The sequence below is a fragment of the Mustela lutreola genome, chromosome 13 (assembly GCF_030435805.1).
Source record: "Mustela lutreola isolate mMusLut2 chromosome 13, mMusLut2.pri, whole genome shotgun sequence".
NCBI lineage: Eukaryota > Metazoa > Chordata > Mammalia > Carnivora > Mustelidae > Mustela > Mustela lutreola.
In genome coordinates, this window is record NC_081302.1 from 14,374,578 (window position 1) to 14,400,965 (window position 26,388).

Here is a 26,388-nt window from a genome sequence, read left to right on the forward strand (position 1 = left end):
CCAAGATCAAGAGTAACACACTCTTCCAACTGAGCCAGCCAGGTGCCCCACACCTTTATTTCTCTAATGCGTCCCTCCCTCAGACATTCTACCAACAGATATTTTGCATTCTGACTTCCTAATATCTTGAATGCTACCCGTATCCTTGCTATATGGTACCTCAAACTCAATATGTCCAATACCAACCTCATTTCTTTTCCCCTAAAACCATCTCTATCTTCTCAGTGAAGAGAATCACATTCATCCAGTTCTCAAAGCTAGAAAATCATATCATGTCCAGACGCTTCATACTCCGTGTGTGAAAATGTGTTTCTTCCTTTCCAGCTCTATTCTACTGACTTGGTCTCTCTTATCTGAACTATTTCAATCATTTCTTATGTGGCCTTTGTGGCTCATGTTTACTACTCATATTGGTGTAGAATAATCTCTTTTTAAAAAAGATTTTATTTATTTATTTGACACAGAGAGAGATCACAAGTAGGCTGAGAGACAGGCAGAGAGAGAGGGAGAAGCAGGCTCCCCGCTGAGCAGAGAGTCTGACGTGGGGCTCGATCCCAGGACCCTGAGATCATGACCTGAGCCAAAGGCGGAGGCTTAACCCACTGAACCACCCAGGCACCCCTAGAATAATCTTTCTATCACATTTGTCTGATAATATACTCCCTCACTTTAAACCACTCTCAAAAGTAGCATAGAAATATGGCTCAAAATTAGATAAAACTAATTCATTGTGTAAGAATTCAGGCTAGTGGTTAGCTCTGGGGAGGAGGCTGTAGGTGATGACTACTAGGAGGCAGGAGAAGCACCATCAGTATGTACCATTTTTTTATCTGGGTGGAGGTTCCATGAATACAGTAGATGTACAAAATTCATTGACTTGTTTAACTACGTAGATGCTTTTCTCTGTGTGTTTTTCTTCAATTACAAAGTTAAATAAAAACATAATTGATAAGCCAGTGATCATCCTATCAGAACTGAGCAACAGCTTTAATGTTTTCTAAATGTCTTCATCATGGTGAGTTTCTTTTTTAAAAAAATTACATTCAGAATCAAAGTATTCTGGTCCCAATAGTTAATCTTCGACAACAAGCAGAAAGTCACATACTCATCCTTATCTGGATTACGGGTAGCTGGGATCTACTGATTGGTTTCATATTGTGATGTTAATGCATCACCTCACTGTAAACATTCTCTCTTCCAATGGGCAGCCATCCATCCACTTTAGGGGATGAGTCCCGTCAAATCCCCTTTGTCACCATGCTTGCTTAATGCCTGTGTGAGGCAGTTTCATGAGACAGAGAGACATTTTGGTGTCGCTATCATCAATATGCTGATGCAGGAACATCAATATGCTGATACAGGCTCAACTCCGTGCCAGCTGGTATTACTAGTCAACGCTTCCAGCCTGGCTGAATTAGAGATAAAAATGAAAGCCAAATGCTTAACTCTAAATCCAGACAAAACAGCAGAGAAACGGGTAGGCAGAGAGATACCTTCTGAGTCCACGGCAGAAATCGTTCTGACATTTCAAATTACAGAAACTTGGAACACAAATTTTGGGTGAAGAGATGACTTACAATTTCCAAGAGCATTTAATAAAAATCCACACAAATATTCCCACCAGTTTGGGAAATGTATGAACAGAAAATTTGGCTACATGAACATTAAAGTTATAATAATAAGAAACAAAGACAATCTCTGAAAGCACCTAGTAATGATAAAATGATATAAGGCATTATAATATAATAATAATATAATGTGACACATAATAACACAATAATATATTCAATAATAGATTTGCATTTTCTGTGCCTACCATGTACGAGGCATACATGAGGCATTGTTTTTATACATTATTTTACTTATGTAGTTTTACATATGCTTCTTGTGAGGCATTACAATGAAGTAAAAAAACAATGAGACGCTCACCTGAGTCAGTGCTATTGTTCTTAGAGTTCTTATCTTCTCTGTGTTGTTTTTTGGGTATCCATGAAGTGCCCACACTGGCAGGTTAATCTTCATTATTATACTCATATATGTTAATATGTGAACAAATGCACTAAAATGCTTTGGTCCTAGCATCCAGCTCCCCAGCAGCCAACTGCCGGGAAATTTTACTGCCCATGACTGACGTTGCCCACCTGGACATAATGTCGCTTCTGGTCTGTTTTTACCTATTGCCTAGCCCCGCAGTGATGCTTCTGAGAAGTACCTCCACGTGCACCCCTCTTGTCTTTAGAAGGTAGATCCCCAGATGTTCTGGATACCAAATGATTCAAAATAAGAAACTCTCTGGGACAGGAGACCAAAGGGCTAGTCTAGAGAGTCGTTATTCAGTTGGAGGGAGGCGGCAGGATCACTGAGCTAAAGGGGTTGATTTGAGGAGAGAAGTCTGAGCTACGGGGAAGCTAAGGATGGATAAAGCAGGGACCTTGTTAAGCCGAATAACCTGTGCCCCCTTGAGTCATGCCCGTGTCTCTTTTTCTTCTGGCATAGTTGCAGCCGGGGGAAGTGAATGACCTTTGAACAGACAGACCTGCTCCTGCAAATAGAACCCTGGGTACTCTAGCTTAGGTTCGGAAGTGCATTCTCATTCAATTAAAAATGAATGATATCAGATTAAGCGTGAAAGGGAAAGGAGAAGAGGGAAGAGAAAACAAAATGATGCTGGGCCCTACAGTGGAATGGACACAAAAAGGAAATTAAATAAAAAGATTTTCCAAGTTTGCTAAACGTAAAACGTCTCCTCCCTTTCATCTCTCTGCCCCTCTCAGATCACCAGTATGCACAAGAAATCAGTTCTCTATTTGATGAGCTACTTCAACTGCCTTCATGCCTCTTTCCTGTCTAGAATCCCCCTTTCCTAATTAGAGAGCTGAAAAATGCACTCAGACGACAGGGTAAGCGGGAAGAGTGCATTTCCCTGGCTTTCCTTTAGCGAGGCCAGGATAATCAAGTTGTGCCTTCGAAAGGAAACAAATTGTTATTTGATTATATTAATATCAGTTGCTGGATCAGGATGATTTTCCAACCAAAATTATACAAATGACGTAAATTTTCTTGGCTCATGAAACTTGATACGACTAATTTTAGACAAAGCAATTTTTAGCACTTGCAGCTGCAAATATAACAGACTCGAGACAACAATCAACACGAAATTTTGATATTTTGCTACTTTTGAATTACAGTATTTTTAAAATAAAGGCGCTTCTTAACGTCCTGCAATTTGACTTTCAAGTGATTCTTCAATCAATTAAGCACACATTCTTGTACTTATAGTAGACTACGAGATACTTACTTATGGCCCATAGTCATTGTCCTGATGTTGCCTTACAAATTGTTCTCTGGTTTCTGGAATGTCACTTCTTCTAGTTTCCAGGCTAATTCTTTGCCTCAAAATGAAACACTGAAAACAGAGAGATTATGTGGGTATAGCAAACACAACCAGTTGTCTACATAATCCACATTACTTCCTGATTCCTCAGCAACAGACTCCTAATTTTGTTGCGAGCGATAGGGGGAAATGTGTCAGCTATCAAAGTACGTTTCACAGACTCCTCATGCCAGGGGTGGCCAGGCGGCAAAGAACTAATGAATGAGGTCAGAGGAGAGGCTTCTGGGAAAGTTTATTAAGTGGAGCCCACTCTATACACACCCAAGTTTTGCCTCTTGTCCTTTCTTTTTCCTCCTCCACCTGCTGGTAATCTAGGAATGATGACTAGGGCTATCGGAACCATCTGTAACGTGAGGCTAAAATGCACACATTAAAGATGGCAAAACAGAGACACAAAAGATTGGGCACCTTCAAGCTGTCGTAAACAGCGTCAGGCTGCTTTTTTACAGTTTCATGAGAAAAAATAGTGTAGACTACTCTTTTCAGGAATGATCAAAAGAGCCTAACTCAATCTCTCTCTCTTTTTTATTTTTTTTAAAGCTTTTCATTATAATTCCAGTATAGTTAACATACAGTGTTATATTAATTTCACGTATACAATTAGTGATTTGACAATACTACGCATTACTCCATGCTCATCATCATAAGTGTGCTCTTAATCCCCAGTCTCTGTTTCACTCATCCCCCTACCTATCTCCCTCTGGTGACCATCAGTTTGTTCTCTAGAGTTGAGAGTCTTTCCTGGTTTGTGTGTGTCTCTCCCCCGCACTTTTTTTTTCCCCTTTGCTTCTTTGTTTTGTTTATTAAATTCCACATATGAGTGAAATCATATGGTATTTGCCTTTCTGTGACTTATTTTGCTTAGCATAATACTCTCTAACTGCACCCATGTTGTTGAAAATGACAAGATTTCATTCCTTTTTATGGCTGAATGATATTCTGTCTAAATCTTTATATATATAGATAAATATATAAAATATACATATATATATTGATATCTATATCTGGGATATTGTTTAAATAGGTAAATTCTGGGGGAACCTGGGTGGCTCAGTGAGTTAACCATCTAACTCTTTTTTTAATAAGATTTTATTTATTCATTCATGAGAGAGAGAAAGAGAGAGGCAGAGGCAGAAGGAGAAGAAGGCTCCCTGCTGAGCAGAGAGCCCGTTGTGGGACTCAGTCCCAGGACCCCAGGATCACGACCAGGGCTGAAGGCAGCCCCCTAACCATCTGAGCCACCCAGGCACCCAAGGATCTAACTCCTGATTTCTGCTCAGCTCATGATCTCAGGGATGCGGGATTAAGCCCCACATTGGGCTCCATGCTGGGCACAGAGCCAGTTTCAGAGTCTCTCCCTCCCTCTTCCTCTGCCCCTACCCATCCCTATGTGCATTCTCTCTCTCTCTCTTAATAAAAAAAGAAAGCCTCAAAAAAAAAAGTAGGTAAATTCTGAAATGTCATTAAAAAATTAACTTCATTGATTTAGAGTCATTTTGTACATTCTTTCCATCGAAAACATTTTAAAAAAAAGCAAAACCAAATATTCTAGAGAAGTTATAATTCTATTCCACTCATTTAATATTTAATAAATATTTGTTAAGCACTTATTATAAGCTAAACCCCATGCAAGGACTAGACAGCCATGGTGACAAAGACATTATTCTATGTGCTGACATAATAGAAAAGATAGAGACTTTGCTGTCAGACCAAATGAAAAAGAATGAAAGTGAATTCTAGCTAAAAGGTACAATATCCACATAAAAGAGTACACTAAAGGGCTTGGAAAACTCAGGAAATGAAAAGTAATTCCAAAAAATAAGGAACATGATAATGAGATTGAGGACAAAGATATATGGGTATAATGGGGTCAGAGTGTTAAACAAAAAAGTTTTTTATAAACATAGGGAAAATAAAATATTTATAGAAAGATTCTCTAAAAATTGATGTATTCTAGGAAAGGGGATTTCTTTTTTTTTTTCTTTTTTTAAGATTTTATTTATTTATTTGAGAGAGAGAGTAGAAAGAGGGTTGGGGCAGAGGGAGAAGCAGGCTCCCCACTGAGCAGAGAGCACAATGTCAGGCTCAATCTCACAACCCTGAGATCATGACTTGAACTAAAGGCAGGTGCTTAGCCGACTGAGTCACCCAGGCACCCTTGGAAAGAAGATTTCTAAATAGCATAGAGGACATACCACACCAGTGGAGGTTCTTCCAGGAAATGAAGAAGCCATGTCCAGTATCCAATGAAATATTTAAAATCTAAAAGTGTGTCAAACAGTATATGTGTAAGGAATTTCAATTTAATTTTGTGGGGCAATGGAGAAACATCATTTTTTAAGACATTGACATAATCCGTTTTGTGGCTTTTTATTCCACTTTGTAAAAATTATGAACTGTGTCACACATAAGTAAAACCTGCACTTATTATCTTTCTTAAGAAGTAGACTATTAATATCTTTGAAGACCCAACTTTGTTCTCATCTTCTTTTTCTCACTCAGAGTAATCAATATACTGAATTTTGTGTTAGTCATTCCCTTGCTTTCATTAGAGTTTTTGTGTATGCTTAAAGGTTATACTGTTAAGTCTACCTGTGCTTGGACCCTGTGTAATAGGATCTTAGGGTACATATTCTTTTGACTTGCTTTTTCTCTGGTACTGACAGTGTTTTTGAGGTTCATCCATGTGTGTCCACATATCTGTGGCTCATTGATTGTCACTGCTGTTTAGTATTCCATTGAATGAATAAGCCACATTTTGTCATTGTATTTCAATAGACATTTCAGCTGTATCCAATTTTTTGTTATCATAAACAATAATTCTATAAATAATTCTTTCTTGTATAATTTTCCTGCAAAACTTCCCCTAGAGCAAAATTTTGCCTATTAGGGTTCATGGGCCAAATACATTTAATGCTTTTGAATTAGGAGTGGTTTTACATTTTAAAATTTTATTTTAGTTTTTTAAGTTTTATCTATTTATAGTTAAGTAATATCTACACCCAACGTGGGACTCAAACTCATGACCTCAAGATCAAGAGTCGCATGTTCCTCTGACTGAACCAGCCAGGCACCCCTACATTTTTAAATTTAAAAAAAAGAAAGAAAGAAAAAGAATATTTCATGATATCGCAAAATGGGAAATTTTCGAATGTCCATAAATAAAATTTTTTGGAAAGTATCCATGTCCATTTGTTTACATATTATCTGTGGCCACCTTCATGCGACAATGGCAGACCGGTCGTCCCTCCTTCCTTCAGAATGTAGTCGCACCAATGATTCTGTGAGGCTTTTCTCAAGACTGCCTTCTTCTTTAATTCTCGTCACGTTCATTGTCATGTGCCAGTCCTCCAAGTCTTTTCGCATAAAACTCCTCATTATAAGTTACTTTTTATGTACTGTACTACCCCCCACCCCAACCAAATGAGGAAGTCACTTAGGGTTTGAGACCATGGCTCATGAAATAAATGTGAAGCAGCTGGTTTGCAAATGCTTATTTTTGTTGTTGATATTCATGATGTAGAATCAGATGCTTCCCTAGGGATTGAAAGGATTTGTGCAGCTTCTCAAAGTTCTCGATTTAAATCCATGAAATAATTTGAACGAGAAAAGTTACTAAAGCTTCTTATTTGTTTATTTGTTCAACAAGATTTCTGAATAAATGTCTTCTTCTGGGGGTGTCTGAGGGGCTCAGTCGTTTAAGTGTCCAGCTCTTGATTTCAGCTCAGGTCATGATCTCAGGGTCCTGGGATCGAGCCATACTTTGGGCCCCAAGTCAGACTCTGCACTCAGCCAGGAGTAGGCTTGAGGATTCTCTCCCTCTGCCTTTCCCCCCTGTTCATGCTCTCTCTCTCTCAAGTAAATAACATCTTTAAAAAAAAAGTATCTTCTGACTTCCATAGAATTTTATTGACTTTTCGCTATAATAATTTATTGGCATACGTTGTTATGTTTCACTACACCATAAACCCTTTAAAGACAGTAACCATTTTATTCACTCAGTATTCTTTCCTAACATATCATACAGTCAGCTTCCCACAGATGACAAACAATGTATTTTGAATAAATTGATGAGTTTGTGCAGATAAAGATACTAGCCTCTACTAGAAGATGTAAAAACGGGACACATGTTGTCGGACACCAACATGTTTCAATCCTATGTGTTTTCTGAAAGAAACAAAACAAAATAGTAGAAGCAATGGTGACTTAGCAAACCTTGAATGCACAATTATAAAATTTTGACCATGTATGTAAGTATAAAAGGATGTTGTTAAATAGTACATGTCATGTTTTTATATCATCCTAATTGATTAAAGGATTACATATTTCATATACTTAATTTGTTATTTGAAAGCCACTGTAGTAAACAAACTACAGTAAACAATTTCCTCAAACAGACCTGGAGTTAGACATTTGCAAAGCATCTGTAATATATGTTAAATAAAATATGCAAAATTACAAAGATCAAATTTACTCACACTTAACAATAACTCATTTATGATTTTAGCATAATCTTGCTAGGGAGTGTAACTATAACAAATTAAGTAAGTTTATACATTCTTCCCAGCTGAAATGAAGAGTAGGACATTTTCTTGTACTTAAGATATTCAAATAAAAAATGAGAAAAAGGTGGGGCACCTGGGTGGCTCAGTGGGTTAAGCATCCAACTCTTAATGTCAACTCAGGTTATGATTTCAAGGTCATGATCTCAGAGTCTTGAGTTGAGCCCCCAAGTCGGGCTCTGGGCTCAGTGAGGAGTCTGCTTCTCTCCCTCTCCCTCTCCCCCTCCCCCTACTTACACTGTCTCTCTAAAATAATTAATCTTAAAAAAAAAAACAAAAACCAACAACGAGAAAAGCATCTTTGTTATAGCAAAGGAAATCTGGAAGACCTACAGGGTAATATTTTTTTAAAAGCCATTTCAGCTGTGACACATCTTTAGGTAGAGAAAATTAAAGTTTTATTATATTACATAGTAATTTGGTAGCAACTTAATCCTCACATAGCACCACTATTTTCATTAAATAAATATAGTCCATGCTGTACCTACCTAAAAAAATTCAAGATGATTTATGTTATTAAACACAATATTCTTATTATGAAGCACTCATTAATCACTTCTTCCACATACAATGAAAACTGCTATCATCATCAATTTTCATTCATATTACCCTGATGTGAATAACTTTGAATAACATTTTTCTAAAAAATATTCAATTGTGTCCCTGAACCACATTCCCTTCATAGCTGATCTGTGCCGAAGGGTTATTGATAATGAATGTTAGACTGCTTTGCTGCTCTATTAACTGGAGTGACCTTCTCTGAGTTACTCAACTTTTGCATTTTAATATTTCTATCTCTGAGTTACTCAACTTTTGCATTTTAATATTTCTATCTGTACGTGGATATGACATATAGAAGAGGCTTCGATGTTGGCTCTCAACCTTGAGAGTTCCCTGGGTGAAATTTGAAACTCATTGCCATACTCAGAGGACAAGGAGATATGGAAGAAAGAAGCAGACCACTCCACATTGGTAGATGGCGGCTTTAATAAGTAAAGGAGCTTATTTACAAGGCTGGTCGAGGACACCGCAAGGCAAGTAGATCTGTGCACTCACCTGCCAGCTGCTTAAGAGTTTATACTGAGGCTTTAACAGAGTTCAGTCTCTTATACGGAGAAGATTGTCTCAGTAATATTACTCTCCGAAGGCTGCTTCCTTGCAGTGGCTGCTGATGTGGGAACAGTGGGCAGAGCTTACATTCCAAGGACAGAAGAGAGAGTAAAGAGTCTCATCGTCTGAGTCCGGCCCTGAGGTCAAATAGCAGCTCTCCTGATGATCTCCTCCAACAAGGTCATATCCCCTTGTCCTATTCTTTTGTTCTGCAGATGAAGAAATGAGCCTAGGAATGGTCAGTCTAAGGAATATTTCAAACCCACTTAAATTTCTAGGAAAATACTATGTAAACTAAAATGTACAATAATTATGTAAATAAATGACACTGGGTTAATTTTGTCCTTTAAAAGAGAAATGTAGCATTCCTCCCTACTGTGAACTCAAATATACTAGAATATGTATAAATGTATGTTTCAGGAGTGTCCTTTAATAGTGTATTTTATGTGACTCTTCACGCCACAAGTCATTTCTTTAAAATTGGCAACCATCAGATATGCTTTCATTGAAGACATTCACTGTAAATATCTTATTTCTTTCATCCTACAATTTTAGTCAAAATTTCAGTCCAAGAATAAGTAGACATGAGGAGTTAATTAAAGCGAATAGTTGTGGAAGATTCATAATATATATTTACGTTATGTTCTGTGGATAGAAATGAAGCTCTTTACTCATTGCCTTAGCTTTTTGCCCACTTATCCAAACAAACAAGGACTGTTCAATATTTATTGAGGCCGATTAACATGTACTGTGCTAGTTATTGCCATGGATGCTAAAAATACGTAAGACATGAGTCCTAGGGGAAACACCACCTGAATAGGGGAAATAAATAAGTATTGTATTCAAATTCTAAAGTGAGACTAACAAGTGATATATGACAGAAAATAAAGAGCTTACTGGATTTGAAGGAGGGATAGATCATAACAAGTAGGAACAATTGGGAAAAGAAGGGTAGACTTAGGAAGCGACACCTGAATACAAGTTCCAGAACAAGGTCTTCTTGGGGGCTGGGGGTGTTATATTTGGGAAAATGAGCAGGGTCTTCTAAGGAAAGGCATATACTAAGCAAATATATGGAAATGGAAAAAAAAAAAAAAGATCAGCACCTTCAAGAGATCCAGTTTCCTTATAAGGTGGCAGAGTTACTGGAAACAAGGAATGGATCAGTGCATTCTCCTCAACTATTTTTCCCGGCTACTGTTTCTCTTTACCATATATTTTAATATTTATAATAAATTAACAGCCTTCTGAAGAGAAAAAGAATCATTCTTGACTAGGAGCCAGAATCTCGAGGCTCCCCTCTGCCCAGTTAAATAAAACTGAATGTTTTGATTTGATGAATCATATTTACTGGAAAACCACCTAACTCTGCTGCAAGCTTTTCTCATTGAGCTTTGGGGTCAGACAGTCCTTGGTTTAAATCAAGACTCAGGGAAAGCTGTGTGATTTCGGCGGATAATGACATGAGCAACTATGACTTTCCCATGCGTCTTTTCACCGGCCACCCTCAAAACCAGATCCGCTGAAACTTTAATGCGTACAGTACCACCTGGGGTTCCTGTTAACCTGGGGATTTCCATTCAGTAGGCCTAGGGTGGGGCCTGAGATTCTGCATTTCTAATGAGCTCACAGGTGATGTTGCAGCGACCGCTACTCTGTGGACCACTTTTGAATACAAAGGTTAAAAAAGAGAGGTTTCCAGCCAGCAGTATCATTATCACTTGGGAACCTGATAGAGGTGAAATGCAAATTCTTCTCTCCCCACCCCGCCCATACCCAACACCCGCACGCACCAGATCCTGTGAGGCCAACAGCCAGTGGTGTTGTTTTTAAAGATTTTATTTATCTAATTGACCGGGAGAAAAAGACGGTGAGAGAGTACAAGCAGGGGGAGCAGGAGAGGGAGAAGCAGGCTCCCCACCCAGGAGGGATCCTGACGCGGCGCTCCATCCCAGGACTCCAGGATCATGACCTGAGCTCACCGAGGCAGACGCTTAACTGACTGAACCACCCAGGCTCCCCCCCACCCAAACACCCATCGTTCTAACACGGCCTCCACGTGAGGTCACTGGCTTCCAAACCTGACTGCCCACTTGAATCACCTGGGGGCGGGGTGGGTTAACTACTACCGGGCATCAGCCTTTCTCAAAGCCCTACCAGATGACTCTAATATGCAATAAAATTTAGAAGCCCATAAAGTCGACAACTGAACCTTGATGGGCCTTATTTTCCGCCCGGGTAAACGTGGATAAAATCCACAACAGCCCCTGCCTTTGCTTCCAAATGTTGGCATCTGCACCCAGCCTCAGACGGCCGCAATCCCAGTTCGCTCTCCGGGAGCCCAGACTTCCCTCCCCGCGTCCCGCAGCCTCCGCCCGAGAACCAGAGGCCGGATCGCATGTCCGCCAGAGCGTCGGCCGCGGCGAGACTTGATCCGGCCCCGCCCGCACCTACGTGGCTCCAGGATCCAGCCCCGGGGGGCTCCCGGGACGGCGCGGGAGCGGGACGCGCATGCGCTCGCTGCCCGCCCGGCCCCGGCTCTGAGTAACGGACTCGAGCTCCCCCCACCGGAAGTGGGCGGCCGCGCGGCGGGAGGAGCCGGCGGTACGGTGGCGGCTGCGGGCTGTGGTCGCGGAGGTCCGAGGGGCTCGCGCTTCCCCCTCCGCGCCATGGCAAAGGCCGCGGACGTGGTGCGGCTGCTCCTGGGCTCCACGGCGCTGTGCTTCTCGCTGCTCGGCGCCCGGACGGCCTCGGCGTCCAAGGCGGTGACGGCCCACTTGGCCGCGAAGTGGCCCGAGACGCCGCTGCTGCTGGAGGCCAGGTGGGTGCGGGCCGGCCGCTCTCTGCCGAGCCCAGCGCGGAGGGAGGGTCGGCGGGGCTGCGGGCTCGCGGGTCCCTGCCGGCGCCTCGGACCCCGTCTCGCCGGCGGCCGGCCCTCCAGCTCCTTGCACCGCGGCTGCAGGCGCCCTCGTGCTGGGCGTCGAGGCATCACCTCATCCCCTGCGACCCCGTGCGCCGCACTCCCTGCCAATTCCACCCCCCCCCCCGCGCCGTTCCTACTTTGCCTCGCCCACGGTTTTCCAAACTTCGGGGCCTTTGTTTAACTAGTTTGGATTTCATTAGCGTTTACGAAAAGGATAGGAAGAGCGGGAGCTGGAGTGTGGCGTTTAATGCAGGCAACTTCCATGGACGCAGCGGTTCTTCTTAGGAGCCGGTACTGGGAGCACCGAGTTTCACAGCGACTCCACCGATCGGCTCCTGGGCTTCCTGCGCAGAAGGCAGCTTCCCACAACTCAGTTCTTCCCCGAGTGTCCTCCGCTGAAATTAGTTCATAGCACGTTGCAGAGAAAAAAAAACTTAGAGCTATTGAATTTTGCTCTTAGTATTCTAGAAGTTAAAATTTGAAAGTTCCTTTCTTTAGTTAGCATGAACTTTTTAACACCAGTTTTTGACAGTTCGCCAAAGAAACAGCTTATGGTCCTAAGAAGAGCCCATCGCCTGACACTACACTGCATATTTAAGATACTAAAACAGTTTAATTGAGATATAATTAACTGTACAGATTAGTTTCAGGTGTAGTAATATTCAGTATTTGTATATATTGTGAAATCATAGCCGTAAGTCTGGTTAACATCCATCACCTAATATAGGTACAAGTTTGGTTTATTTTTCTCATGTTGAGAACTTTTAACATCTCTTAATAACTTTCAAATATGCAGACCAGTACAATTAACTCTAGTCACTATCCTATGCCTTATGTACCCATGACTTATTTTATAACTTAGTTTGTACTGGTTAAGCTTAAAAATAAGTTATTTTACCAGCAAAAATGGACTTTTTCAGGAATAATACAGAACTGCAATTAGGAACTATCAAATTATGGCAAAACCACAGGCAAGTCTAACAAAGGAGAGGGACGCTATTTTTTGGAGACTGAGAAAGCTTGGAGGGATAGTTTGGAACGAGAGCCTTTGGAGAAAAGCCAGAGCGGATATGATGAGTTTCTCTCTGGTTGAGTTGCAGGACTAATCAATTTCTTGTAGGAGATGCAAAATTCATCTTTCTCTATTGGGGCCTGTAATTGATGATTCCTGTTGAAAATTTTCTGTTAGGAGTCTGCAATTGACAGTTCTTACTGTAATTGACGAGTGGTACAGCAGCCCCTTCTCCATCCCTAATCCACTTTAATGAAGTTTCTGTTTAATAATTTTTACATTTCACCCTTTTGATCAACATCTTTCCTTGAAAGCATCACTGACCAAAAGTCAGGTTTCATATTTAGTGGTGCTGTCGCTCAGTGCCAGAAAGGATCTTTCCCACTTATCTTGGCCAACATTGATGGAAAGTACATAGGTTTGGAAACTGCTTAAAAGCCGCATTTGAGTAACAGGAAGGGAAGTGCTTCAGGAGTTTTCCTTCCTGACCATCTAAAGTCTGTATGAATTCAAGACTGTTAAGTATTAGAAATCATCTCCTTATTGGGTACATCATTTTTATAAAAGTTTGATAGGCGACTAAATACAAAAATAATTACATAAAAACAGAAGAAGTAATTTCCAAATTGTATGATGGTTCTAAATGGGGCCCCTAGGTCAGAAAGTATCCAGCTGAAGATATATACTGGCACATAATCTGACTTAAGGGAGAAAAGTTCTCCCTATGGAGGCAAACCTGGAGTCCTGTATGCCTCCTGGAAGTCCTTATTTAAAGTAGCCATGAAGACAAAATAATACGGTAAGAGCACACTGGAAGAATTAACCACGTGTCTTTGAGAGATTAAGTGCAGGTATAAACATGAAGCAATAACTAATGAAATTTTTGCAAAAATGGCAAAACTTCAAAAATAGTACTGTTATCTTGAAAGAACCATTTGAAAACAGATGTTATCCAGTCATACAGCCTGTGAGGTTGCAAATTCAGAAACCATGAATTTGAATAAGAATTCAGAATCAGATAATAGTGCAGATGAAAAACATTCGTAAATTCTGAATTTTCTAACCCTTCAGAGAAAGCAAGTGAAATTTAATTTGTAATGGGATCATGATGAGCCTGTTGCTGAAAGGCCATACTCAAGAGGTTTCTCCCTTTCACAAGGGTTTGGAAAATGTGCACAAGATTATTTCCTTTCTAAGAAAGAGATAGTAGAAGCAAACAGTGCAGAAAAGTTATACAGGCCTGGTCCAGACAAGCTGAGAAAACTGTATCGTGAGATGTGGTTTGCTTTCATTTGAGGAAATCTTTGCTTGGAGGTCCCCAGATGGTGTAGAGGTCCATTCAGGGTTTAATGATTTCTCTAGATGTGTCCCATGAATCCAAGAGCCTATTCCTTGGAGTCTGGTGCCACAGGGATTAGCAGTTCCCGATAAGAGCCTTTCCAGCAAGATTGAGTAGTCTTTCTGGAGGTGCCTTTTTCTAGAGATGAAATCTCCAGTTTGCAAGATGTGATGCTTAAGGTCATCATCTCGCAATGAAAAAGATCACTCTGCCTAATGTGGTTTTTCATAGAAGTAATTAGGCTTTTTCATTATTGAAGTATATCCCCTTTTATCTACTGTGGGCCAAAGGAGCTGTAGGAGCCAAGTGCATTGGACCTCCGTGACCATCTCAAAGGAGGAGAGTTTGAGTTTCAAAGGGGTGGATTTAGAAGAACCAGTGGCAGTGCTCTTGGCGAAGGTATTTGGAGGATCTCAGCATATTTTGCCAATTGAGTCTTAATAGTGTTGTTAATATGCTCAACTCATGGAGAATCGAGGATGATCTACACTATGACATTGATAAAACTGGGCAAACAGCACAGACATCAAAGCACCTGCTCCTTAAAGTGGGCTCCCAATCACTGTGAAGTTTGAGAGGGTTCCCCCAGGTTCAGATCACTGTTCCCCAGGTACAGATCACTTTTCTAACAGAATTTTTAGCCATGATAAAAACAGCGGCCTCTCTGCAAGGGATAGCTTCAGTCCACTGAGAAAACATATGGACCGTTACTGAAACTTCTGTCCATGCGATGGGAAAACACTATGAAATCCATCTGTGCAAACAGGTTTCCCTGAATTGTGTTTTTGACAGGTGGGGCAAGTGAGGTAGCCCTTCTTGCAACCTCATTAATATGTCCCCACCAGTATTGGTTCATGAATACTGTCTTGTGTCAGTAGACCACAGTGGTTTAAGGCATGTATAGTGGTAAGTAGTAGGAACTTGGAAGATTTCTGGTAGGGCCAGATTGTTATTTGGTCCAAACCAGAGTTCTCTCTTTTTATTGAACCAACAATTATTAGATTTCCAATATTGTTTTCCCCTCTTGGGCAATTGTTAGGTATCTCCTCTTTTTTTTTTTTTTTTAAAGATTATTTATTGGATAGAGCGGGAGAATGTGCGCATGCTCACATGCAGAGGGGAGAGGCAGACTCCCTGCTCGGCGGGGAGCCCAGTGGGGGGGGTTGATCCCAGGACTCCAAGATCATGACTTTTTTAGTAAATCTTCTAGAAATTGAGCCATAAGAGAGAAATTCGGAATCCAGTTTCAACAGTAGTCAGCCAGTTGAAAAAAACCTTATAATTGGCCTCAATTTTAGGTTTTTGGAAAGTTCAGAATGCAGTGAAATCTCCCTAGATCTAGATGTAGTCCTTGTTTTGAGGGCAGGTGCCCCAAGTATCAAACCTGAGTTTGAGCAAACAAATTTGTCTTTGGAATGTTTATTTCCCTTTAAAGCCAAAAGTTTTAACAGATGAATGCTGTCTTCCTATGAAGAGGTTTGAGAAGGAGAACGGAGAAGCAGATCATCTAGGTATTTTAACCAATTAGAGCCTGTAAAAAAAAAAAAAAACTTAACATCCAAATCAGCTTCTAAGGTTTGTGAAAAGAAGGACTCTGTGAAACTGGGGGGCATTACTGTCCAGGTGTCTTTCCATTCTTCCTAAGTGAAAGCAAAAAGATACTGGTTGATCTTTATCAACCGGAATACTAAAGAATGCATTGTGTAGATGAGTTACAGTGAAAAATTTGCTGCCAGTGGGAGTGGATGTCCATGTATGGGTTAGGAACAGCAGGGTCCTGAGGGATAACAGTGTCATTTGTTGTTCAGAGGTCCTGCACAAACCTCCATCCTTGGCCATTGGATTTCCTCATAGGTAAAATAGGCATATTATAGGGATAATAAGGCCTTGAGCTTTGTAATCTTCTGTCATGGTGCTTGATGCCTTGAAAGGCTTCTTTACTTATAGGATATTCACTAATTCTCAGGAGAGGTTTTGAGGAATCTGAGTCTTGATGGGAGGCACACTATGAATTCTGCCAATACTAGTTGAAGATCTTGTCCATCAGGGATGGACCCAATAGGGCAAATGATCAGTGTCCTCGGACTCAGCAGTAGTGTTGTCAGAGTCAGAGCAAATAAAAGATGTCAAAGGTTCATTTAATTTACCTGGTTGCCTATTTTGATTACTGAGTTCAGATTCTAGAATTATTTCCCCTTTTGGGAGAAAGGAATTCTGGTGTATTTTTCTAAGAACTCTCAGCCCAATGAATGAAGAATGAGGAACAAAGGAGAAAGGTATGGGTATCAGAGTGCTTAGACAAAAGGGAGTAGGTTCAGAGATAGGAACCCATTGAGGTTTATTGGAGACCCCCCACTTTACTGCTCCAGGGCAGGGACTGCTTCATAGCCGGTGGGGGGGCGCTGAGCACCAAGAGTGTAGCTCTGGTATCAATGAGGACAGAGATGCATTCCCAGTCTGAAGGGTGGTTTCTCTGAGTTGATTAAGGAGGAGGACTGGGAGGAGCCTCTGTAGCTCCTTAGAGCCCTGTTCTTGGGAATTAGGAGGATCCTGGAGATACTGGCTAGGGGGCTAAAGGTACCAGGAGCTCCTAAGCCAAAAACAACTTTTTCCCCAATATCCTGGCTCTTTGCAAATACTAAAAATTAGTATGTTTTTTGTTTTGTTCAGGAGCTTTCATTTGCCAGAGATGAAAATGAAGAATTTTAAGAATTTTATTTTGGGGGCGGGGTAACACATCTAGGATGACTATATCTAGAATAAACATAGTTTCCCATTCAACCCTGTTCCTTTTAACTAAACGAGAATGCACTATAAACATAGAATTAAATGCTACCTACATGGATTCAGCATTTAAAGGAACATCAGAATTTAAGGACAATTTGGAGGTGATTGTAATAGTCATGAATGGGTTCGCCAGGCTTTTGTGTGCCATCCTAAATCAACAGTGATTTTGCTCAATCAACAGGCTTGAGAAAAGCTACTATACTTGCTCAGTGGAGATTTCCAGCAAGTGTTTTGCATCTCTCCAAAGGTTAGGTGTCTGTTTCTCTAAACCCCTTTCAGGATCTTCTCCATGGAGTAGTTTTATCCAGTGTTGGGCCCGAACTTCACCAACAAGCATGTAGACAAATTGATACAAATCTGAGAAACCAGGTTGCTAAGTTTGAACAACTATGCTCAATTCTTCAGCAAACCTATCGAGGTCCTCAGTCACTTTGGGGGGAAAAATAATTTCAGCTAGAGAATTAGAGGAGGGAAACTGAGGGTATAGAGGAGGGGCAGGCAGTATGGAAAGGAAGGAGGATGATGGTGTAGGAGGCAGAGTTTGAGCACAAGGTGGCGGCCGCATCTTGAGACAAGACGGCAGGGAGAAAAGCGAGACCTCAGAAACGATTGTGTCTTTGTAATTGTTTGCCTCAGCTAATCTAGAAATTGTATTTTTCTGAGAGGCAATTTTAGATTTCTGATAACCTTTGGAAGCTTCAAAACACCAATCCAAATAGGCATCCACACAGCTTTGACAATTTCAGAGCCATGGTGGCCCAGTTCAACCTTCAGAAAAGTGTTAGGGGAGATCAGATAATGGCCATTGCAGTTCTAAATTACTTTTGGTTAAGTCGCTGCATTTGTTTAGAAATGTGGATGAAGAGGAATCATAGTTTTGTTTTTGTTTTTTTTTAAACATATTATTTGTTTCAGAGGTACAGGTCTGTGATTGATCAGTTTTACACAATTCACAGCACTCACCATAGCACACACCCTCCCCAGTGTCCATCACCCCGCCACCCCATCCTTCCCACCCCGTTCTCCTCCAGCAACCCTCAGTTTATTTCCTGAGATTAAGAGTGTCTTATGGTTTATCTCCTTCTCTGGTTTCGTCTTGTTTCATTTTTCCCTCCCTTCCCCTATGATCCTCTTATTTCTCAAATTCCTCATGTCAGTGAGATCATATGATAATTGTCTTTCTCTCATTATTTCACTTAGTGTAATACCCTATAGTTCCATCCACGTTATTGCAAATGGCAAGATTTCATTTTTTAATGGCTGCATAATCGTGTGTGTGTGTGTGTACACCACATCTTCCTTATCCGTTCATCTATTTATGGACATCTAGGTTCTTTCCATAGTTTGGCTATTGTAGACATTGCTGCTATAAACATTGGGGTGCACATGCCCGTTTGGATCATTACATTTGTATCTTTGAGGTAAATACCCAGTAGTGCAATTGCTGGGTTGTAGGGTAACTCTATTTTCAACTTTTTGAGAAAAGTCTATAGTGTTTTCCAGAGTAGCTGCCCCAGCTTGCATTCCCACCAGCAATGTAGGAGGGTTCCCCTTTCTCTGCATCCTGTCATTTCCTGACTGGTTACCTTTAGCCATTTTGATTGGTGTGAGGTGGTATCTCATTGTGGTTTTGATTTGTATTTCCTTGATGCCAAGTGATTTTGAGTACTTTTTCATGTGTCCATTGACCATTTGGATGTCTTCTTTGTAGAAATGTCTGTTCATGTCTTCTGTCCACTTCTTGATTGGATTATTTGTTCTTTGGGTGTTGAGTTTGTGAAGTTCTTTATAGATTTTGGATACTAGCCCTTTATCTGCTATGTCATTTGCAAATATCTTCTCCCATTCTTTGGGCTGACTCTTAGTTTTGTTGACTGTTTCCTTTGCTGTGCAAAAGCTTTTGATCTTGATGAAGTCCCAATGGTTCATTTTGCCCTTGCTTCCCTTGCCTTTGGTGATGTTTTTAGGAAGAAGTTGCTGTGGCAAAGGTCGAAGAGTTGCTTCCTGTGGTCTCCTCAATGATTTTGATGGATCCGTGTCTCACATTGAGGTCTTTCATCTATTTTGAATTTATTTTTGTGTATGGTAAAAAGAAATGGTCCAATTTCATTCTTCTGCATGTAGCTGTCCAGTTTTCCCAAGACCATTTGTTAGAGACTTTTTTCCATTGGACCTCCTTTCCTGCTTTGTCAAAGATCAGTTGACCGTAGAGTTGAGGGTCCATCTCTGGGCTCTCTGTTCTGTTCCATTGATCTGTGTTTCTGTTTTTGTGCCAGTACCATACTGTCTTGTTGATTACAGCTTTGTAATAGAGCTGCAAGTCCAGAATTGTGATGCCACCAGCTCTGGTTTTCTTTTTCAACAGTCCTCTGACTATTTGGGGTCTTTTCTGGTTCCATATGGATTTTGGAATTATTTGTTCCATTTCTTTGAAAAAAGTTGCTGGTATTTTGTTAGGGATTGCATTAAATGTGTAGATTGCTTAGGTAATATAGACATTACTTGTTTTTCCAATCCACGAACATGGAAAGTTTTTCCATTTCTTTGTGTCTACCTCAATTTCTTTCATGAGTATTCTATAGTTTTCTGAGTACAGATTCTTTGCCTCTTTGGTCAGACATATTCCTAGGTATCTTATGATTTTGGGTGCAGTTATAAATGGGATAGACTCCTTAATTTCTATTTCCTCTGTCTTGTTGGTGGTGTAGAGAAATGCAACTGATTTCTGTGCATTGATTTTATGTCCTGACACTTTACTGAATTCCTGTTTGAGTTCTAGCAGTTTTGGGGTGGAGCCTTTTGGGTTTTCCACATAAAGTATCATATCAACTGCAAAGAGTGAGAGTTTGACTTCTTTTTTGCCAATTTGGATGCCTTTTATTTCTTTTTGCTGTCTGATTGCTGAGGCTAGGACTTCTGTTACTGTATTGAATAGCAGTGGTGATAGTGGTCATCCCTGCCGTGTTCCTGACCTTAGGAGAAAAACTCTGTTTTTCTGCATTGAGAATGGTATTTGCTCTGGGTTTTTCATAGATGGCTTTAATGTTATTGAGGTATGTACCCTCTATGCCTACACTGTGTAGAATTTTGATCAAGAAAGGATGCTGTACTTTGTCAAATGCTTTTTCAGCATCTATTGAGAGTATCATATGGTTCTTGTTCTTTCTCTTTCTCTTGTTAAAGTATTGTATCACATTGATTGCTTTGCAGATGTTGAACCAACTTTGCAGCCCAAGAATAAATCCCACTTGGTTGTGGTGAATAATCCCTTTAATATACTGTTGGAGCCTATTGGCTAGTATTTTGGTGAGAATTTTTGCATCTGTGTTCTTCAGGGTTATTGGTCTGTAATTCTCCTTTTTGATGGGGTCTTTGTCTGGTTTGGGGATCAAGGTAATGCTGGCCTCATAAAGTGAGTTTAGTTTTCCTTCCATTTCTATTTTTTGGAACAGTTTCAGGAGAATAGATATTAGTTCTTTTTTAAATGTTTGGCAGAATTCCCCCTGGGAAGCTGTCTGGCCCTGGGCTCTTGTTTTTTGGGAGATTTTTGAGGACTGCTTCAATGTCCTAACTGGTTATGGGTCTGTTCAGGTCTTCTATTGCTTCCTGGTTCAGTTGTGGTACTTTATACGTCTCTAGGAATGCATCCATTTCTTCCAAATTGTCTAATTTGCTGGCATATAGTTGCTCTTAATATATTCTTATAATTGTATTTCTTTGGTGTTGACTGTTACCTCTCCTCTTTCTTTCATGGTTTTATTAACTTGGGTCCTTTCTCTTTTTGATAAGTCTGTCCAGGGGTTTATCAATCTTATTAATTCTTTCAAAGAACCAGTTTCCTAGTTCCGTTGATCTGTTCTACTGTTCTTTTGGTTTCTCTTTCATTGCTTTCTTCTCTGATCTTTATTATCTCTCTTCTCCCACTGGAGTGGAGAGAAGTCTTTATTTGCTGTTCTTTCTCCAGATCCTTTAGGAGTACGGTTAGGTATGTATTTGAGACCTTTGTTGTTTCTTGAGAAAGGCTTGTCTTGCTATATACTTTTCTCTCAGGAACACCTTTGCTGCATCCCATAGATTTTGAACAGTTTTGTTTTAATTTTCATTTGTTTCCATGAGTTTTTTCAATTCTTCTTTAATTTCCTGGTTGACCCATTCATTCTTTAGTAGGGTGCTGTTTAACATCCATGTATTTGAGTTCTTTCCAACTTTCCTTTTGTGGTTGAGTTCTAGTTTCAAAGCACTGTGGTCTGAAAATACGCAGGGAATTTTCCCAATGATCCCAATCTTTTGGTACCAGCTGAGACCTGATTTGTGGTTCGGGATGTGATCTATTCTGGAGAATGTTCCACGTGCACTAGAGGAGATTGTGTATTTTGTTGCTTTGGGATGGAATGTTCTGAATATATCTGTGATGTCCATCTGGTCCAGTGTGTCATTTAAGGCCTTTATTTCCTTGTTGATCTTTTGCTTAGATGATCTGTTCATTTCAGTGAGGGGGGGTGTTAAAGTCCCCTACTATTGTTGTATTACTGTCCGTGTGTTTCTTTGCTTTTGTTATTAATTGGCTTATATAATTGGCTCCTCCTATGTTAGAGACATAGATATTTAAAATTGTTAGCTCTTCTTGTGGGACAGACACTTTAAGTATGATATAGTGTCTTCCTCGTCACTTATTATAGTCTTTGGCTTAAAATCTAATTTATCTGATACAAGGATTGCCAACCTAGTTTTCTTCTGATGTCCATTAGCATGGTAAATTGTTTTCCACCCCCTCACTTTAAATCTGGAGGTGTCTTTGGGTCTAAAATGAGTTTCTTATAGACAGCATACCAATGGGTCTTGTTTTTTAATTCATTCTGATACACTGTGTCTTTTGATTGGGGCATTTAGTCCATTTACATTCAGGGTAACTATTGAAAGATACGAATTTAGTGGTATTGTATTGCCTGTAAGGTGACTGTTACTGCATATTGTCTCTAATCCTTTCTGATCTGTTACTTTTTAGGCTGTCTCTTTGCTTAGAGGATCCCTTTTAATATTTCCTCGAGGGCTGGTTTGGTGTTGCCAAATTCTTTTAGTTTTTATTTGTCCTGGAAGCTTTTTATCTTTCCTTCTATTTACAACAACAGCCTATCTGGATATAGTGTTCTTAGCTACATATTTTCCTTGCTTAGTGTTCTGAATATATCATGCCAGTCCCCTCTGACCTGGTAGGTCTCTGTGTATAGGACTGTTGCCATTCTAATATTTCTACCATTGTATGTTACAGATCTCTTGTCCTGAGCTGCTTTCAGGATTTTCTCTTTGTCACTGAGAAAGAGAAAGTATTAGATGACGGAGTGTGGACCTGTTTTAACTGATTTTGAGAGGATTTCTCTGTGCTTCCTGGATTTTGATGCTTGTTCCCTTCACCAAATTAGGGGTTCTCTGCTACCGATATACCTTCTGTCCCCCTATTTTTCTTCTGGGATCCCAATTGTTCTAATATTGTTTTGCCTTATGGTATCACTTATCTCTCGAATTCTCCCCTTGTGATCCAGTAGTTGTTTATCTCTCTTTTTCTCAGCTTCTTTATTCTCCATCATTTGGTCTTCTATATCACTAATTCTCTTTTGTGCCTCATTTATCCTAGCAGTTAGAGCGTCCATTTTTTTATCGCACCTTATTAATAACCTATTTGATTTTTTACTTGGTTAGATTTTAGTTTTTATTTCACCAGAAAGGGATTCTTTGGTATCTTCTATGCATTTTTCAAGCCCAACTAGTATCTTTATAATCATCATTCTGAACTCTAGTTCTGGCATCTTACTAATGCCCATAATGATTAGGTCCCTGGCATTCGTTACTGCCTCTTGTTCTTTTTTAAGGCGGGGGGCACAGGGAGGCTGAGTTTTTCTGCTTATCATTTTGTCCAGAGAAGAATAGATGAATGAGAGAACAAAATGCTAGAAGGGTAGCAACAACCCCAGAAAAATATACACTAAACAAATCAGAAGAGACCCAAAACTGGGGGGAAAAGAAAGGAAAAAAAAAATATGATCAGAGGATGCCTACATGACTTAGTCGGTTGAGCTGCTGCCTTCGGCTCGGTTCATGATCCTGGGGTCCAGGGATCAAGTCCTCCGTCAGGCTCCTTGCTCAGGGGGAGCCTGCTTCTTTCTGCCTCTGCCTGCCACTCTGCCTGCTTGTGTGTGTGTGCGCTCTCTCTCCCTGACAAATAAATAAATAAATAAATAAAATCTTAAAAAAAAAAAAAAAGAAGAATATGATCAGGCTGGTGAATAGAACAGAGCCACACACTAGATTTTGGCTATATTTCGGTCAGTTAGGAGAAACTTTGTCCCAAAATTTTAAAGAAAGAAAAACATATATAGTCACAGAAATAAGAGTAAATGCAATGAAGGGATGGAATATGACTGTAAAAATGAAAATTTAAGAAGTTTTAAAAAGGAATTGACAGGATGTTAAGATTGGAAAGAAGAAAAATTTTTTAAAAAATAGAAAAAGAAAAAAACTAAAGAAAATTTTAAAAATTTACTTTGAAAGACTAAAGAATCACAGGGAAAAAAGCCATGAATTCTATGTGCAGTATTCCCTTAGTATTGGTGTTTTGCAGTTCTCATTGATTGGTAAACTTGGTCTTGGTTCTTGCTGATCTCCTTGGAGAAGGCCCTGTTGCAGAGATTCTCAAGTGTCTTTGCCCTAGGCGGAACTGCACTGCCCTTGCTGGGGGCCAAGCTAAGTAATTTGCTCGGGTTTGCTCTCGGGACCTTTTGTTCCTGAAGCCTTTCCGTGCAGCTTTGGAGGATGAGATTGAAAATGGTAGCCTCCGATCTTGGGGGCCCTACTCCTCAGTGTGCCCTCAGAAAAACAGTCAATCGTGCCTGTCTCCCTGGTCTCTGGCTGCACTTTGTGCTCATCCAGCATGTGACCAAGCATTTCTTTCTCTGGCTCACGACCCTGGGTAGAGTTTCCAAACCCAGCAGATTCCTCCAGTATTCTCCCCTGCCACTCCTCCCGCAGGAGGAAGGGGGAGTCTCTCTGGATCTGCTACTTGTTGGATCCCTGCTCGAAGAGCAGTGGCCCGACTGTGCCGCAGATGATGGTTTATAGCAGCCCCGAGCTGAGAGCCCACTCTGTCTCAGCCCACTCTCAGCCCTCTCTGACAGAGAGGCTCTCTTTGCAGTCAGCTGCCCTGCTCTTGTACCTGAGAGCTCTGCTCCACTCAGGCACCCTTGGTCTTTCTGTGGCCTCAATGGTCCTGAGACCACACTGTCCCAGTGAGGGTTCCAACCCCTCCACTTAGCCACTGGACTGATGTCCCTCAGTGGAGCAGACTTCTAAAAGTTCTGATTTTGTGCTCCACTTGCTGGGATCCGGCTGATGGAGGCTCCCTCTGCCCGCGGTTTATCCTCCCATATATAGCCTCGGATTCACTTCTCTGCCCATCCTACCTTCCAGAAAGTGGTCACTTTTCTGTTCATAGAATTGCTGCTATTCTTTTCTTCGATCTCCTGTTGAGTTTGTCGGTATTCAGAATGGTTTGATAACTATCTAGCTGAATTCCTGGGGCCAGACGAAATATAGATCTCTTACTCCTCTGCATCTTGCTCCTCTTTGGGACCATAGTTTTAAACACAAAACAACCAGGGTCCCAAAATCAGGAGCAGGGTGGGGGAGCTCAAAGCATTTTGATGTTTGGTATCCCATTTTGTAAGTCTTTTTCTAAAGGAGAAAAAAAAATTCCTAAATAGCACAGTTTCAACAGTAAATGCCTGTTGCAGATGGAGTCAAACTACAAGCCAACGTAGTTCTAGGAGGAATAGTCCAGTGTCAATAAGGAGTCAGATCAAAGACTTGCACAGTTCCAGTGAACAATCTGGTTCTGAAAAGGAGCTGAACTAATCAAAGGTAGCACACGGTTCCAATAGGAACAGGTTGGTTCCAAAAGGAATTGGACTACAGGCTAGTGTAGTTTCAACAGGAGTGTTCTAATCCCAAAAAGGAATTGGGCCGAAGGCCAACACAAGGTGCGGTTCCAACAGGAACAGTTTGGTTCTTCAAAAGGAGATCAAAAGCCATATGAGTACTCTTAGAAAGAACAAGGCCTTAAAATTCCAAAGAAAAGCTTGGAGAGCTCAAACACAAACAGAGCATGGCTAGCAGTCCAGGAGAAAGCTTACCCTCAAACTCCAAGATGGGCAAGAAAACTGGGAACCAAGTTGGCTTTGTGGATATGGGCCCTGTTTGCTCACCAGCCCCAGATTGTTAGGGGTCATCTCTGGATCACTAAATAATGTTAATCTTAAAACAGTTATTTTACCAAGAAAATTCGGTTTCCTCAGGAATAACAGAATTGCAATTAGGGACAAACAAACAATGGCAAAACCTACGGCAAGACTAACAAATGAAGGAGAGGATTGTTATTTTATATAAAGGAAATTGGAAGGGGTTGTTTTGAAGGGAAGTCTGTTGGAGAAAAGCAGGAATTCAGGGTGATGATGGTTTCTCATTGGCTGAATTGCAGAGGTAATCAATTTCTTGTAGGCGATGCAAGGGACCTCTTTCCCTCTTGGGCCTGTAATTGAGGATTCTGTCCTATTGAAGATTATTCTATTAGAGGTCTGTAATTGACATTGAGTGGTACAGCTCCCCCTTTTAGCTTCTTCTGGTATTTCCCCTCACCCCTGTTAGTGAGGTTTCCCTTTTTTTTTTTTTTTTAAAGATTTTATTTATTTATTTGACAGAGATCACAAGTAGGCAGAGAGGCAGACAGAGAGGAAAGAAAGCAGGCTCCCCACTGAGCAGAGAGCCCAATGGGGGCTCAATCCCGGGATCATGACCCGAGCCAAAGGCAGAGACTTTAACCCACTTCAGTGCACCCAAGGATTCCCTTTATTAATTTTCACATACTTTTTGACCACCTCCACCCATTTCACCCATCCAGTGCCTGCCTCTTGCAACCACCAATTTGTTCTCTGTAAAGGAGCTTTTTTTTTTTTTTTTTTAAGATTCCACATATGGGTGAGATCCTATGAATATGGATGCTAAGGTTCTCAACAAGATCCTAGCAAACAGGATCCAACAGCACATTAAGAAGATTATCCACCATGACCAGGTGGGATTCATCCCTGGGCTACAAGGATGGTTCAACATTTGCAAATCAATCAATGTGATAGAACAAATTAATAAGAGAAGAGAGAAGAACCACGTGGTCCTCTCAATCGATGCAGAAAAAGCATTTGACAAAATCCAACATCA

The 26,388-nt window shown here is 40.7% G+C and overlaps 1 protein-coding gene across 2 annotated transcripts in view; it reads left to right on the forward strand.

Annotated features, from left to right (window-relative positions):
- The first annotated feature begins 11,623 nt into the window (after nt 1-11,623).
- UGGT2 (UDP-glucose glycoprotein glucosyltransferase 2) overlaps nt 11,624-26,388 on the forward strand; it is a 192,698-nt gene continuing 177,933 nt past the window's right edge. For both annotated transcript variants that reach the window (XM_059144382.1, XM_059144383.1), the window contains exon 1: nt 11,624-11,887. In XM_059144382.1, the coding sequence (XP_059000365.1) occupies nt 11,736-11,887 (152 nt within the window). In that variant the 5' untranslated portion in view covers nt 11,624-11,735. The remainder of the gene's footprint in view (nt 11,888-26,388) is intronic.